General features: G+C 45.7%; 1 protein-coding gene across 1 annotated transcript; it reads left to right on the top strand.

Moving 5' to 3' along the window:
- Positions 1-4,970: 4,970 nt before the first annotated feature.
- On the top strand, positions 4,971-5,384 carry LOC136454440 (uncharacterized). The gene has a single exon (XM_066454865.1). It carries the CDS (start codon positions 4,971-4,973, stop codon positions 5,382-5,384), a length of 414 nt encoding a protein of 137 aa, XP_066310962.1.
- The last annotated feature ends 9,516 nt before the right edge of the window (positions 5,385-14,900 follow it).

The following is a 14,900-nucleotide window of genomic DNA, read 5'->3' as shown; positions in this document are numbered from 1 at the left end:
GGTTTGATAATGGCATTCTGACGAATCCCTTTTACATAATGGCAAACAAGCGAAGCCCAGAGGTTGATGATGGCAAAATTCCCATTTTCTATTCCACAGGTGCCATTACGAGAGATTGCTCTATTATATGTCACCAAAAAAGTTTAAACGGATCCCGGTACCGTAACACTAAACTCTTTTGTTCAAACATACCATTCTGTCCAGTTTTGCTTCTAACGGTGGGCAACGGCGCAGCCAAATGACTTAGATGCCCTTAGGCTTGAGAGGCTAGGCAAAGGCGCCAACGCCGTCGTCATCGGAGGCGGCGGCCGCGGCGGAGTTGTCGAAGTCGGAGTAGGAGTGGAGGCGAGGGGTGCGCTCGCGGCTGCGCCTCAGGGACGGAGAGCGGCCGGTGGCGTCAGCGTCCGAGTCGGAGTGGAAGCTTGGGGAACGTTCGTCGCGACACCTCGGGGAAGGGCGCGGCGGGCGGTGCCGGCGTCGGCGTCAGCTTCCGCATCGGAGTTGAGGTGGTCGCGGGGGGGGGGGGGGGGGGGACGCTCGCGGTTGGTGCGCCTTGGGGACGGGAGCGGGCATCGGCGTCGCTGTCGAGCAGCGGGCGCAGGCCCGACCCCGCTTCATCGTCGTAGAACAGCTTGAAGCTGCTCCCACCGGTGTTGGCGACGACGATGGGGGAGGAGGAGCCGTCTGCGGCGTCGGTGGTGGCGGTGGGAGGGGAGCGGCGGAGCACGATGACGGGGTTGAACGACGAGGCATGGGAGTCGTTGACGCTGCTAGTTCCGCGACGGGCGCGGCGGGGGCGGAGGTCAGCGACGACATGGTGGTGGGCGTGGTGGTGGTGGTGCGCGCAGGGGCGGTGGAGGTAGGCTGTGCGTGGTGGTGGCGCGCCCATCTCCTCGAGGAAGCCCCCGCCGCAGGAAGGGCCGGCGGGGGATGGGGAGGCGAGAGCGGCGGCAGCGCGCACGAAGCGGTCGCACCGGTAGCACCAGTAGGAGGAGGACGGGGAGCGGGAGGGGGGCGGGGAGGAGGGCGTTGCCATCATGACGGGGATGCTGGTGGTGGACTGGAGGTGGGGGGAGAGAGCAAATGTTTTTAACCGATGGGCCCATAGAGGTGGAGTGAAGGGTGGGGGTGGGCCCACTCGTGGGATGAATAGAAAAGGCATGCGAGTGGTGTGGTCGTGGAAGTTGCCTGCCTGCACGCAAGTGGGGAGGAAAAGAAAAGAGGAAAAGAAAAGACACGCAAGTTGAGATGCCCTTAAGGACAACATGGATATTTTTCTTGTCCGGTCCCACATGTAAGAGCTGCCAAACGGTCAAAACCAAACAGAATGAAGACGGAATGACGTGTTGGACAAAATAGTTTAGTGTCATGACACTAGAATCTATCTAATCTTTTTAATAACACGTAGAAATGGGGCATCTTTTATAATAGCACATCAGAAAAAGGCTCGTTGCGATTTGCCAATGTGATTGGTGATCGTGAATTATTGAAGGGCGTGAGGCACGGGCGGCCGCACCCGCGGCCTGCGTGCGATTTGCGAATGTGATTGGTGATCGTGAATTATTGAAGGGTGTGAGGCACGGGCGGCCGCACCTGCGGCCTGCGGGCGCCGCCGCGCTGGGCAGTAGGCAGTTGGGGGTGGGGTGGGTCCGCTTGGTGCCTCAACGACAATAGCCAACACGCTTCACGTGCTGTTTGTGTGTCACGTTGCTTTTGGAGCGATATTTTCTCCAAAACACAAATGAGTGACCAATGGCCATGCTCGTTTATGTTTGGAATGTTGTACTGGCACCCTGAAACAATAATGCGTTTCGAAATGCGAATCATAGTACTGTACGCGTCTACGCCATAGGCCCAGTAACGTGATTTTGTTTAACTCTTACTACTCCGTGTCTTACAAACTTCACAAGTTTCCAAATTAAAGTTGCAAAAGATTATCCAAACATGTCCTTGTTTTCGAAGATGAAATATTCGCTTTGTGTAGCGGTAATTCTGGGTATAGTGCGTTCATCCGAACGCTCCCAATGGTGAGAAAGTGTTTTAGGGGTGGAGTGCAAATGTGAATAGAGAGATTAGAAGAACAAAGGAAGAATTGTTGACCAGTCTGGATAAGTTGGAGCTTTAGCAGGAAGAGAGGGAATTGGAGCAAGAGGAGTGGGAGTGCGTTGATTACTGATTTCACTGGGGTTCCCCTACCGTCCAGAGAGAGAGTTGTCGCCAGGTCCTCGAAAAAAGAATCTGCCATAAAAGAGATGGAGATTGACCGGCCACCCTTAAATAAAAAACGATTATTTGTAGGCAGGAACATCTATAGAAGCGAACCTTGGCGTGTATGTTTTCTTTGACCTTAGCAGCCTTCTTCATTGGAAAGAACATTTCTCACTTTTTCCGCTGCGCATTTCTCCGCCAGAATCCTCGTAGTACTAAGTCGTGGCTTACAAGCTAGCCCCTACTCCTTGCCCCAAACAAAAGTACTTGTTTTGACCGGGCCGCTCACGCTAGCCCAACGACCACCTCTAAAAAAACCAAGCTAAAGCGGTGACCGGTGTGGCCTTATCCATTCGAGAAAGCTAGCCTCATCCGTTATTCACTGAGCCAGGAGGTAGGCGAGATGCGATGGCGGTGGTGTGGGGTCAGCGATGCAGCCACAAAGGCAATGGCATCCACCTCGCACACGACAGCGCATCTCCGTTCCCAAGCACCATGACGGTAGGGATCTGGCGGCCCGCCCTTAGGCAACCACTGCGCTTCCGACGTCTGGCTACCGTCTTGTGGCCCTTCTACACTCTTGCGGCCCGCATCTTCGACGACCACTACTCTTCCCACGTTCGGCTGCCGGCGCGAGAGCAAGGCAGCGACAGCTCCGAGGGCATCGTGGTGGGAGGAAACGGTGACTCTGGAGGCCTATGTGCAAGCGGGGGCGAACGACGTGCGGGAGACGAGCATAGTGACGGAGACCCGCGCCGCCGCGCGGGAGGGATGCGAGAGTGGCTTTCGCGTGGAGTTGGTTATCCGTCGCGGCCTTCTAGAGCGTGTGGACCCACAGCGGCCTTCTCCACCGGAGCGGCAAGCTCTGTGCCACCAGTGAGCTCTACACTAGTGAACTCCACACGCCGACTATCCTCTATTCCGGAACAACAAGAAAATATTACACTGAAAGCGCATGTTCTAAGCGTACGATTCAATTGTTACAAAGGTATGTTGTAATTGTTTTCATACGGATGTTGTAAAAGGAGATCAAGATGTTACACATGTTGCAATGATTGTACATGTATGTTGCAAGTTTCTGTTCCCAATGTTTCATCTGCGTTTTTTCCAGATGCATGTTACAAGTGTGTTTATTCGGATGTTGCAAATTGTTCACGCATATGTTGCAAGTATTTTATCTAGATGTTGTGTATGTTTGTAATGGTTTCAAGTGTTTTTATGTGTTTTTGCAAGTGTTTCATACGCATGTTTCAAGTGTTTCATTTATCTTCAGATGAATATTGTAAGTGTTGCATCTGAATATTTCAAAACCAGACTGGGTGTTTCACATGTTGCAATGCATGTGAGAAGTGGAGGGGACGCGAGCAGTCCTCGCACGTGGTCTGGCAGCGCGGGTGGCGTGGGCCTCGCATGGGCACATGAAACTCCGACTCAGGCGAGGATGAAAGTGCAATCAAGCCCTAATTATGGGTTTTAGTGATGATGACCGCACAATTAGAGAACTAATGAGATTTATCGCAATGACAAACAAGAAATCTATGTTCAAGGATGTTATACGAAAAGGAGGAGCCCCTAATTACAAATATTGAAGGCTTCAAACTCAAAGGAGGTTTAAATTCTTTTATATTTTAAATTTGAGTATAGGAAAAGCCATACTATAAAGGAGGACATAATGCTTAAGCCAATATGTGCTATCAAGTGCTTAATGTATCACATACATCCTTAGTTTCACAACTAAGACAACTAGCACTTCACTTTTACCCTTGCTATCTTGCCTGGTGCGGCAGTGCTGCACCTGGAGAGAGGCACTACCCTACAGCGGCACTGCTGCACTTAAGCCATGGCACTACCGCGACTTAAGTGACCGTTGGGGACAGGGGTATTTATACCTTTCCCCTTCCTCCCCAACGTCGCTTCTACTCTATCTAACCGTTCAGTTCGTGAGAAAACAGAAAGGTGCTCATCTCTCTCTCCTCCATTGGTGATCTTGAGCTCCCAAGCTTCTCCATTGATTTTTCCATCAATCCTTGAGAGAAAAAGGTGCCAAACTCGATTAGAGCACAGATCCACTAATTCCCAAACTTTAAAGAGCACTTGGTTCACGTTTTGGTCGACGGTTGTGTTTATTACTCTTGGAGCTTGGCTCCTAGCCGGCTAAAGCATCGCCCGTGGAGCTTGCCAACTTATGTGGCAGCCTCGGAAGGTTTGTAACCAACTCTTAAACCTAGTAAACTCACCCCTCATCTCAAGAGTTAAGTCTCTTGACTTGAGAACGAGGAAGGGTTAGAATGCCCTAAGCCTTAGTGGCTAACCTCAACAACGTGGACTTAGGCAAGCCTTAGTGGCGAGCTAAACCACGGGATAAATCATTGTGTCACCTTGAGCTTGATTTACTTCACTTGCATTTCATATTGTTGTTGAGGTGGTTTCTAGAGTTTGTGGTCGATCTACTTGTGTGTGGTGTTCCTACCACTTCTAGCTCTCAATCTATGAATTCCCTACCTATAGGAAGCTAAGGAATTTCTTCGATCTAAGTTTCCATTCACTGATTTTGAACTATAACTCAAAGTTGTCAGTAGGTGCAGCAGTGCCGCTGTTCTAGCCCGGTAGTGCTACGAGGTCAGAGCGACAGTGCCGTAGGTGAAATTTGACATCTGCTTGAGTTTTGTTTTAATAGGCCTATTCACCCCCTCTAGGCTAACCAGAGATCCTACAAGTGGTATCAGAGCAGGTTACCTCGTGTACGCTTCATCGTGGGAGGTATGGAGCCTGAAGGAGGAACTAGTGGCGTGAAGCCGGTAGATGTTGATCCGAAGTGGGTTGATCTGCATGACACCGACAACAGCGAGATAAGCATGTCGACAGCAAGCAACACCACACTCCTGCATCTTGAGGCTACCGATGCCAAAAGAGCTCTCAATGAAGATGAGAGAAGAAAGAGAAAGGAAGCTAGAAAGCTCAAAAGAGAAGCTAGAGAGAAGAAGAAGAAGGAGCAGCAACAGTTAAAAGACAAGAAGCAAAGAAAAGAAGAAAGAAAGTTCAAGAGAGAAGCAAGAAGAAAGAGAAGAGAAGCAAGGAAGAAGAAAGAGAAGAAGGAGCAAAAGCAACCAATGCATCTTCAAGTGAGCTATCAAGTAGTTCCGAAGATGGAGATGATGATAAGTCCTATCAAGTGATCAAGAATAGAAGGAAGGACAAGAAAGGAAAGGGCAAGGATGACGACAACAACAAATATGCCGCCATATCCTTTAACTATTCCTCTATGTCTATGACTAACTATGATCATAAGTCTTTCATCAATATGCCTATGGGCAAGTTACCTCATTTCGATGGGACTAACTTTGCCAAGTGGAAGCACAAACAATACCAACCCATTCCACTCCTATCACGGGGTCTAGGTCCTTGTCCAAACTTGGACTCCAGGCCCCCACACTTGAGACCCGATCTCAGTATGGTGCTTAGACCTCTACCTTTCCTTGCCTCCAATCAGTTGGTCCGAAAAGAGCCGGAACCCATGACAAGAGCGTAATGAGCCTTCCCACTCCTATAAGCAAATATGCGCTCAGGATAATAAGTCTATGACCTAACTACCATCCACAGCAATGGACGGTCCTTAATAGACACGAACAGGGAAAATAGTGTAACCAAGCTAAGCCCCGTTGGCCGTGAGAACACAACCTGTTACACCCACCAATACCCATACCATATATCTGCCCAGTCTCTATTTTTCCTTTCATCATTTTATCATGAGAGTAATTATAATAATCATCTATTGTGAGTAACGGCAGGTTACTCACGCTACTGAAAACCTAAGCATAACATCTACTCGAACCTGCACTAGTAAGACTCTTAGGACAGATATATTTATGCATGTGGTTTTTATAAAATTCCTGTAACATAAATGCACATCACATATATATATTCAGTGATTATAAAAAATATAGGTTATGCACCGAGGCTTGCCTTGGGCAGGCAGATTGTCAGCTATGTCAGTCGTCAATGGCTGTGGGGCTTCCTCTTGTACGAGGACCTCCTCCTCATACTCCTCGATCACCTCCTCATACTCCTGCTCTCCGGTGGTCACGAACTCCACCAACTCGTTCTCTACATGCATGCAATGATGATGCAACACTTAGTATTTTAGCAACAACAACTCTTAAAATAAGAATACACATGCTAAGCTACTAAGCTAGCTCTAATGACTAACATACTAAGCTAATCATTATCTCTACCAAATAGATTTCAAGCTCGCCCTACAAGTGATTAACTTTTATAAATCAATATCATGCCATTATTCCTTTAGCCTTAATGGGTATTTAGCTACCTATTAAGTAATCTATTCTAGGGCTACAAAAATTACAGTGAGCACATAATAATACAATGAAGCTACTATAAAAATTTTAGAATTTTTGCTATCATCAATCTACCACAAGAATTCTTATAATTATTAATCGAAATAATACTAAGCATCTCAACTATTTTAATACTCCTTAGCATCCACATAGATATGTATGAACTAACTATAATCAGGTAGACGATATTTTTAGGAACCCAACAAAATTAGTTTCATAATTTTTGGACATCTATATCATTTTATATTAATTATCAAAGTTTAGCTCAGAAATAAAAATGAAAAGCTATTTCTATTTTCCACGAAAAAGATAACCGAATCCCAACGCGGCCCACGCGAGGCGTGGCCCACGGCGAGGAGCCCATGTGCGCCCTGTCATATTAGCTCCCCTGGACTCTGAACAAAACAACCCGCAATCCACGTTACTATTCCTAAAGACAGCACCTATGCAAAAAGGCCTTTGCACTCTCTCCTCTTTACAACGGCATGGTCCCTAGCCTCCCCCGCGTGCTCTGGCACGGCGAGCGATGGCACTAGAGATAGCGCCGGCCACCCAGGACCCTTGCTAACCTAGCTAAGAGGCCGAATCTCACCAAAGGGGTCGACGAGAGGCGATGGGCAGCGGTTGCATGAGTCGAGACACCATAGAAGGACCTCTCCATGACGACGGGCAGCCTACAACAATGGCAACGACATTCTAGTGAGCTACAGCAACAACAAGGTAGTAGGTGTAGCGGGTAAGGAATGACAACTCACCAGTGACCTAACCGAGGTGCCGGCTCGGCCGTAGATGACCCGAGTGAGGCTGGCCATGTGCGCGTTGCAAGGTGAACGGTGGACTGCAAAGGCACGACCACATCAGCGGCGAGGAGGTGGCACTAGAGCTGCGACTAGCATGCGCATGGCATAGAGGGGCTCAAGGCGGAGCTATTGGTGCTGCCAATTCGACGCGGGACTAAGTGGGGAGGACTGGCCATGGCGTGGGTGGGTGACGAGTCTTAACGGCGCGGTGGTGGGGCGAAGCTCCAAAATTGAGGCTCGGCTGGGCCACAATCAAAGCGGGGTGGGGATGGTTAGAGAGCGGACATGAGGGTGGAGCGGTGGGCGCAACAAAAAATGGAAGGCACTCTGGCGCGGTGTAGCGGCGGCGACAGTAGAGAGGCGGACAGGAGAGAAGCGAGTGGATGGGAGGTGGTGGGGACTCGGTCAGAGGCTCAACATGTGCGTGCTTGGCAGGATGCAATTGGCACGACTGGGGTGGACCACGACCATGCGCTAGCCGACGGCCACGCACTCGCTGCTGACATGGCCCGCATGCCATAGTGCCATAAATGGCAAGGTGATGGCGACATGGCTTTGTGCCCATAGCGTCAAGGTGGGCCAGCGATGCAGCGCAGCGGCAAGTGCGCAGCATGGCGATGCGATGGTAGCGGCAGTGGTGTTGACACGGTGTGGGTGCGGAGGTAGCAGCAGCACCAGCGGCAGCCACGGTGGTAGGGGCGGTCGGGTGCAGAGCGGACCGGCGGCCTAGCGGTGCAGTCAGAGTGGCCAAGCCACGGTAAGGCCATGGCGGCCACGGCTAGTCGGTGCATGGCCACATGTGCGCACATGGCACAACCGTGCGGTGACATGGGTCGGCCACATGTGGTGACCACGCGCATGGCACCAGACAACACAAAGCTATGACGTGCCCAAATTTTAAAGCGCTGATCATGACCAAACCGTTGCTCCTAAACCTAAACTGGTTTCACCACACTCAAGATGGCATATGAAACTACTAAATTGAATCATAGAACTACACCACTCCTTAACCTAATCTCTCCAAATAAATTGCTAAACATAGAATCATCTAGCTATCCACAAGCTTAGAAATTTTCTAAGTGTTTGAGCTAATCTTTCACCTCAATGGGAAGTTGTTTGCAATGGGTTTGAGCCACCAATTGATCCCAAGAATCCAACAATGAAAGAAATGAGAATCATTCACCTCAATGGTCAAGCCACTAGTGTGCTACTTAGTGCTTTGGATGGTGATGAGTACAATAGAGTGATTGGTGTTGATGTTGCCAAGCAAATATGGGATACTTTGCACCTTGCACATGAAGGGGTTGACAAAGTGAGAAAGGCAAGAATTGATTTGATGATGTCCAAGCTCAACCAGTTTGTTATCTTGGATGGAGAAGGACCACAAGAGATGTTCGATAGATTGATGACTATGGTTGGCAAGATTAGAGGTTATGGTTGTAATGAGCTAGATGATCACAAAGTCATCAAGATTACGTTAGAGGCTTATTCACCAAGAAATGAGACCGTAGTGACTCTAATTAGAGACAAGAAGAAGTTTGAGTACTTCACACCAAATGATGTACTTGGGAGAATCTTGACCTTTGACATGCAAAGAGAAGAAGCAAATGAGAGGAAGAAGCTTGGAGATTTGCAAGCAAAGCTAGAAGGCATCAAGAACAAGGATGTTGCACTCAAGGCCAACAAATCAATCAAGCAAGGCTCTACTAGCAAGTCCAAGATCAACAAGCAAGCCCAAAGCAACCAAGCAAGTTCAAGAAAGAGTAGAGACTACATCATCCTCAAGTGAGAGTGAAAATGGTGATGATCAATATGAGAAGGTTGATGATGTTGCTCTCTTTTTGAAGAAGTTTCACAAAGGGCTAAAGAAGCAATGCTACAAGGTGGTGAAGAGAAAATTTCCAAACAAGAAGAAAAGGACATGCTACAATTGTGCTAGCACCGACCACTTTATTGCCAAGTGCCCACATGAGATAAAGGACAACAAGTACAAGAAAGATAAAAATGAGGACAAGGCCGATCATAGAAAGAGCAAGAAATATATGGGAGAAGCTCACATTGGGCATGAATGGGATTCAACTATTGAGAGCTCAAGTGAAGAAGATGAGAAAGTTGCAACCGTAGCTATCCACAAGCCATCTTCTACACCAAGGCTCTTCAACAACATGTTCGATGATGACTACTACTCTCCTCACATTTGTCTTATGGCAAAGGGTGAGAAGGTAAAATCTAAATCCAAGGCCAAACCTCCACCTCCATCTCCTAGTGATATCTCTAGTAGTGATATTAGTGATAGCTCTAGTGATGAAGAAATAAACATGATAACTAAAAATTTGGATAAAAAGACCAAATTATTCATCACTAAGCTAATGGAGGATTTAGAGTGTCCAAGCTGAGCAAGAATCTAGAGAGGAAACTCTTATCCAATAAGAGGATCTCTACATTACTAGTAAGGAAGCTTTTGCATTAGAAAGAAGCGAGGTGGAATCCTTGCACAAGGCTTTGGCCAAAGAGCAAGGGGGCCATGCTATCACAAAGAAAGAAAATATTGCTCTCAAGAAAAAGTATTGTGACTTAGATGAAAAGCGTAAAGGACTTGAGCTGCAATATAACATTCTTTGGGATAGTGTTGGCACGAAAATTCATCTTGTGCTGGGCACACGAGCAAGCCAGAAGAGTCTACTCGATGAAGCTAGAGATTCGCCTGGCTTCAACGCAGGGATGATCGATCCTACGTACTCCTCCCGAGACGTGCCAATTAATTTGACCCTGCAATTGACAAGGAGAGAAAGTTTATCAGTAATTTAAGGTGGAACATGCCGGTCTATGCCCAGATAATTCTAAGTGTGCTGCATTGGGAGCAGCCATACGGTAAGAGCGACTGAATAGCCAATCCGCACAGAAATTGGCTGTTACAGACTGTAAAGCTTATGAGTAACGATTAATTTTATATTGACAGGTATAGTACATGTATATGTAAATAAGATCATGAGCTAGACTGATATTGCTAGTGTAAACCATTAAGCCGATGAATCTATTCAGGAAAAGATATAACACACAAACAAATCGACTATCTGATATGAATGAATCTACAAATGCTCTGAATCTAATCTGTTACTACCAACAGCGAGGTTTGATCGGATCGATGACAGCTATAATGATAGTAACAAACTAAAACCGAAGAATCCACAAACACATCCATACTTTGACAGGCTTTCCAAAAGACATGCTATTCGTGTAGGCTCGGATGAATCAACTAAAATAGCTGATTCAGGTGAAAGGGACTACAGCGTGTGAACAATTGACTATTTCACACGAACAAACCTGTGGACTCCTTAGACTCAACCCGCTAACCCTAACAGTGGGGTTCGATCGGATTGATGCAGCCATGAAAAAGATGATGAATCAAGCCCTCAAAGCACACAGATCTATTCACGCTTAACAGAATCATGGACGCACACCGTAGGCATTAATGCACAGGCGATCGACTATTTAGCTGATGCAAGCATATCAAACAACTAAGGTCACGCCTAACCAGGAACAGATCTACTAACTAGCATCCCCCAATCTATAGTGCCATCAGTGGGGATCGATTAGATCGTTACAGCCATAATGGTGAACTATAAACCAGATTCAACTAGCCAGCAAACCTCTTCAAGATTGTTCATGCCTCAACCGCATACTATGCACGATCAAGATCGAAGTAAAAATAGCCGATGAAGCATAAATCGTCGTTCAGGGTAGATAACATCGTGTTGTAACGAGACGAACGACGGATCTAAAGGATATGAGGCTGATCTAATTTGATCTTGACTGAGCGGATTGATGTTGCTGTAAACTAATAACAATGAAAACATCAGCAAGATCGGTAACTTAATGAATCTACCCGATGGACGCCACCCTTAGATAGAGCCGATAACTTGACCTTAATCTAGTTCGAGTAGTGGAGGTTGACTGAATCGATGCAGCCGTACTTGAACTAGACAAGAATCAATAACTAGCTTATACCAGAGTCACAGTGGAGGTCGATTGGATCGATGCAGCCATACGAACAGAAGTATAAGCCAAGACAGAACGTATAGACAAGCCAGAGGTCGACCGAACTGATGTAGCCCTACTCATTGAAGAACTCACCGAGATCTACTCTACTCCTACTCCTACTCCTAAGGGGTGGCCGGAGCCAAAAAAGTAAGTAACTTGTATTTAATTGATTGTTGTTTTTTACAATAGCCGGAGTCCAATATTTATACCCGGAGCCTAAACATAAATCCTACTCGAGTACGACTCATTACAAACTTTGGTATAAAAGAGAACATTCCTAATCTTAAGATAACTTGGACTCTAATCTTTCCCTTTTTGTATAGTCTGGTATGCATCTGCCGATGCCAAACGTAGCCCATTATTGTTCCCTGCTGACGTCATTCAGAGAGAGCCAATTCTTGTGTCTTTTTTGAATCAGCTGATATCAATCTTCATGCAATCAAGTCCTTGATCGACACAATTTTGGAAGCTTCGAGCTCCTGCATTCTTCTCTCCAAATTTTGGTGTAAACACATGCCCCCCAATTTTGGGATAAAAATAATTTTATTCTAAAATTCCTATTTGTCTGTTTACCATGCCGCAACCGTTTTGCTCTGAGATACGCGTGACTCCTGACTTTCCGGGCCAAGCCTTATATAATGTCCTAATAATATATTTTCTGATTCACTCAGCTTGTTTGCTTTCCCCTTTTTTTCTTGAGCAAACCTTAACACCCGATGCCGCCATCGCCAAAGCCTCAACCCTAGCAAATATTCCACCCCATCAAGCTTTTATTCAAGCGGTCTTCCTTAGATTCAAATCTGTCTCGGCGGTAATGGTGACCAGCGACCATGTCGTTGAGGTATGCTTTCAAGTTCCCAGTCTCAAAGTGTCGGTCGCTACCCTATATTTTCTTTGTCCTCAAATTTATTTTATTTGATTTCTAGGAAATGAGGAATGAAATCTTGATTCCATCAGCTATTGCTTCAAATATTTATTTTCTTAGGCCTATGGGTGATCCTGATCCATCTGATTTTATCCGTCAAGAAACCAATCAAATCCCCTTCAAACAGTCTTACAATGGATTTGTCCTCTTGGAATACCAAAACTTCCTTCAGAAATTGACCCAAAATGTCTAAGGGATGGAGAAATTGGTTCCATAGGGTGTCTAAGAAAAAGGGTGGAGATAGGGAGCTTAATGATTTGAATCAATGCTTGACACCCTCATTGTCTGGGATGGAGAGGAATGATTCACTCCTTATTTTTGCATCTTATTTCTAGTCCAATGCTCTGAATGCCTTTGTATTTGGTCACGGTCCAATGACCATCACTCTGGCCGATGTTTACATGTTGACCAGCCTTAGAATTACTAGATCAATGCAGCCTTATGAGTACTTGAGTGCCGGTTCCAATAAATTAGCCAAAATTTTAGACTGCACCGGATGGGCCAGTTACATTCTAAACCACATTGGAGATGGATTAGCTGTCAGCGAAAGAGAATATATGGCCTTTCTGAACATGTGGTTAGAAAGATTCATTTTCTATGGGTCATCTTATGGTTTGATTTACAATCATAAACTCATGACAGAGCATTTAGTATTAGGCAAGGACATCCCACTTAGAAAGTATCTGCTAGGAGCTGCTTATCATTTGATGTACCCAATGTTTTTTCTAAACGGTAAATGGTCTTTACACGGCCGCCCTTCGTTTAACGTTTAGGCTGTTTACACGGTATTTAAACGAAGTTAAACGGTCTAAACGGTTTTATACTTAAAAAAATACATATAATTATATATGTGCATGTAAAAAATCAAGTATTCTAGTATTTATACATATTTATCCGAGTAAAAATCAATTATTTTGGTATGTATATATATTTATGCATGTGAAAAGAACCAAATATAGCTATTTATGCATGTAACATATCAAGTGTACATATTTATAAATATAATAAACTTAAGTATACAAATTTATCCATATAAAACTGAACTAGATTTACCTCGGGTTCGCCTAAACAGCCGTTTAAACAGCCGTTTAGCCCGTTTAATGATGTTTATCTCTATTCTGTTTGGGTCGTTTAGGACATTTTTCTCATTTTTGACCGTTTAATTTCCGTTTACCCCCTAAACATAACAATTTACCACCATTTACCATTTACTGGCCATTTAAACGGCCGTTTAATCTGTTTAGGCGAACACTGGATGTACCAGGTAGCTGCCCAATTGCTGAAGAATGAACCAGTGCATACTATCAGTGGTCCTTGGTGGCTGATACAACTGTGGCTTAACCTGTACATGCACAAGATTGTAAGGCCTGATCTTAGAAACCTAAGTTTCCCTTCCTTTAACTTTGATGAGGAATATAGAGGCGAAGAAGGAAGAACCCGTTAGGGTACAAGCTATGGTGAGGCTGCATCGGCCATAACAATTCATATTGATGTTGGTCATTTCTTCAAAAAGTTTTACAGAGGGTTTGATGTAGACATTCTAACTTGGCTACCATATGATGAGGATGAGAACAATGAGTTGATTTTCCCATTCAAATTTTGATTTGAATCTGGCTGTTTGGACAAGACGGCGGCTGTAATCTTTAATTCCTTTATTAAGCCCTATGTCCTTCCAGCCGAATTTCGTCATGGTCGTGGTAAAATGGCTATAGGCTCCTTTCTCCTAGGCAACCTTCCAACTTATGAGTTTTACAACCCTTCTTTCATAGCTCATCGGTTTGGTCTTGGCCAATTACCTCCTCGACTCTTCTTTAAGGATATACTGAGGCCAAGAGAAGACATCAATGAAGTACTAGAAGCCTCTAGAGTTTTCCAACTAGGATTAGATCTTTCTTCCCTTTGCTTGTATGATTGGATCAGAGTCAGCTTCTCTTCCACTCTTTTTGACTCCTGGTGGCAAGAATGGCATTGCCATCTTTTCTATGGGTTGGTCCACCCTTTGTGTATAGACCTAGATGGGGAATTTGCTTCTGACAGAGCGGTAACTTGCCATCTCCTTTTAAGAAAATTATTCGATGAATTCTCTTGCCAACTATTCTAACCAACCTTTTTAGGATGCTAAATTTGATCCTCCAAGCTTGGATAGGAAGGGGTGTCCTATAGATTATCAACCATCATGCCCAGTTTCAAGAATAGGATCGGCCGCACCTTCACTGAAGAAGTTGATGAAAACTAATGCTGCCCCCATGATTGTGACATACCAATCTTCAAAGCGCAAGGTAGCTTAAGGGACAACCAAGAAAATCACTACTAGGAAGAGACTCCACAGAACAAGACCATCAGCTGCTTAGGTAAACAATTCATCTCCTTCTTAAAATGATATTCAACTGCTGATCCCGTTCCTTCATAGTTATTGAGTATTGCATCCCAGTCTGCTCTAGGTGCAAAACTGCTATCCTAGACATTTGACTCAGCACCAACTGAACCCCCATCGGCTGATCCTCAAATGGAGCTGATTTCGGTTGAAATAGCCGATGCTTCCATAACAGCAGAAAATATGAGTTTTATCCTTGG

Source organism: Miscanthus floridulus, chromosome 5 (assembly GCF_019320115.1).
Source record: "Miscanthus floridulus cultivar M001 chromosome 5, ASM1932011v1, whole genome shotgun sequence".
Lineage (NCBI taxonomy): Eukaryota > Viridiplantae > Streptophyta > Magnoliopsida > Poales > Poaceae > Miscanthus > Miscanthus floridulus.
This window is presented reverse-complemented; position numbering and strand designations above follow the sequence as displayed.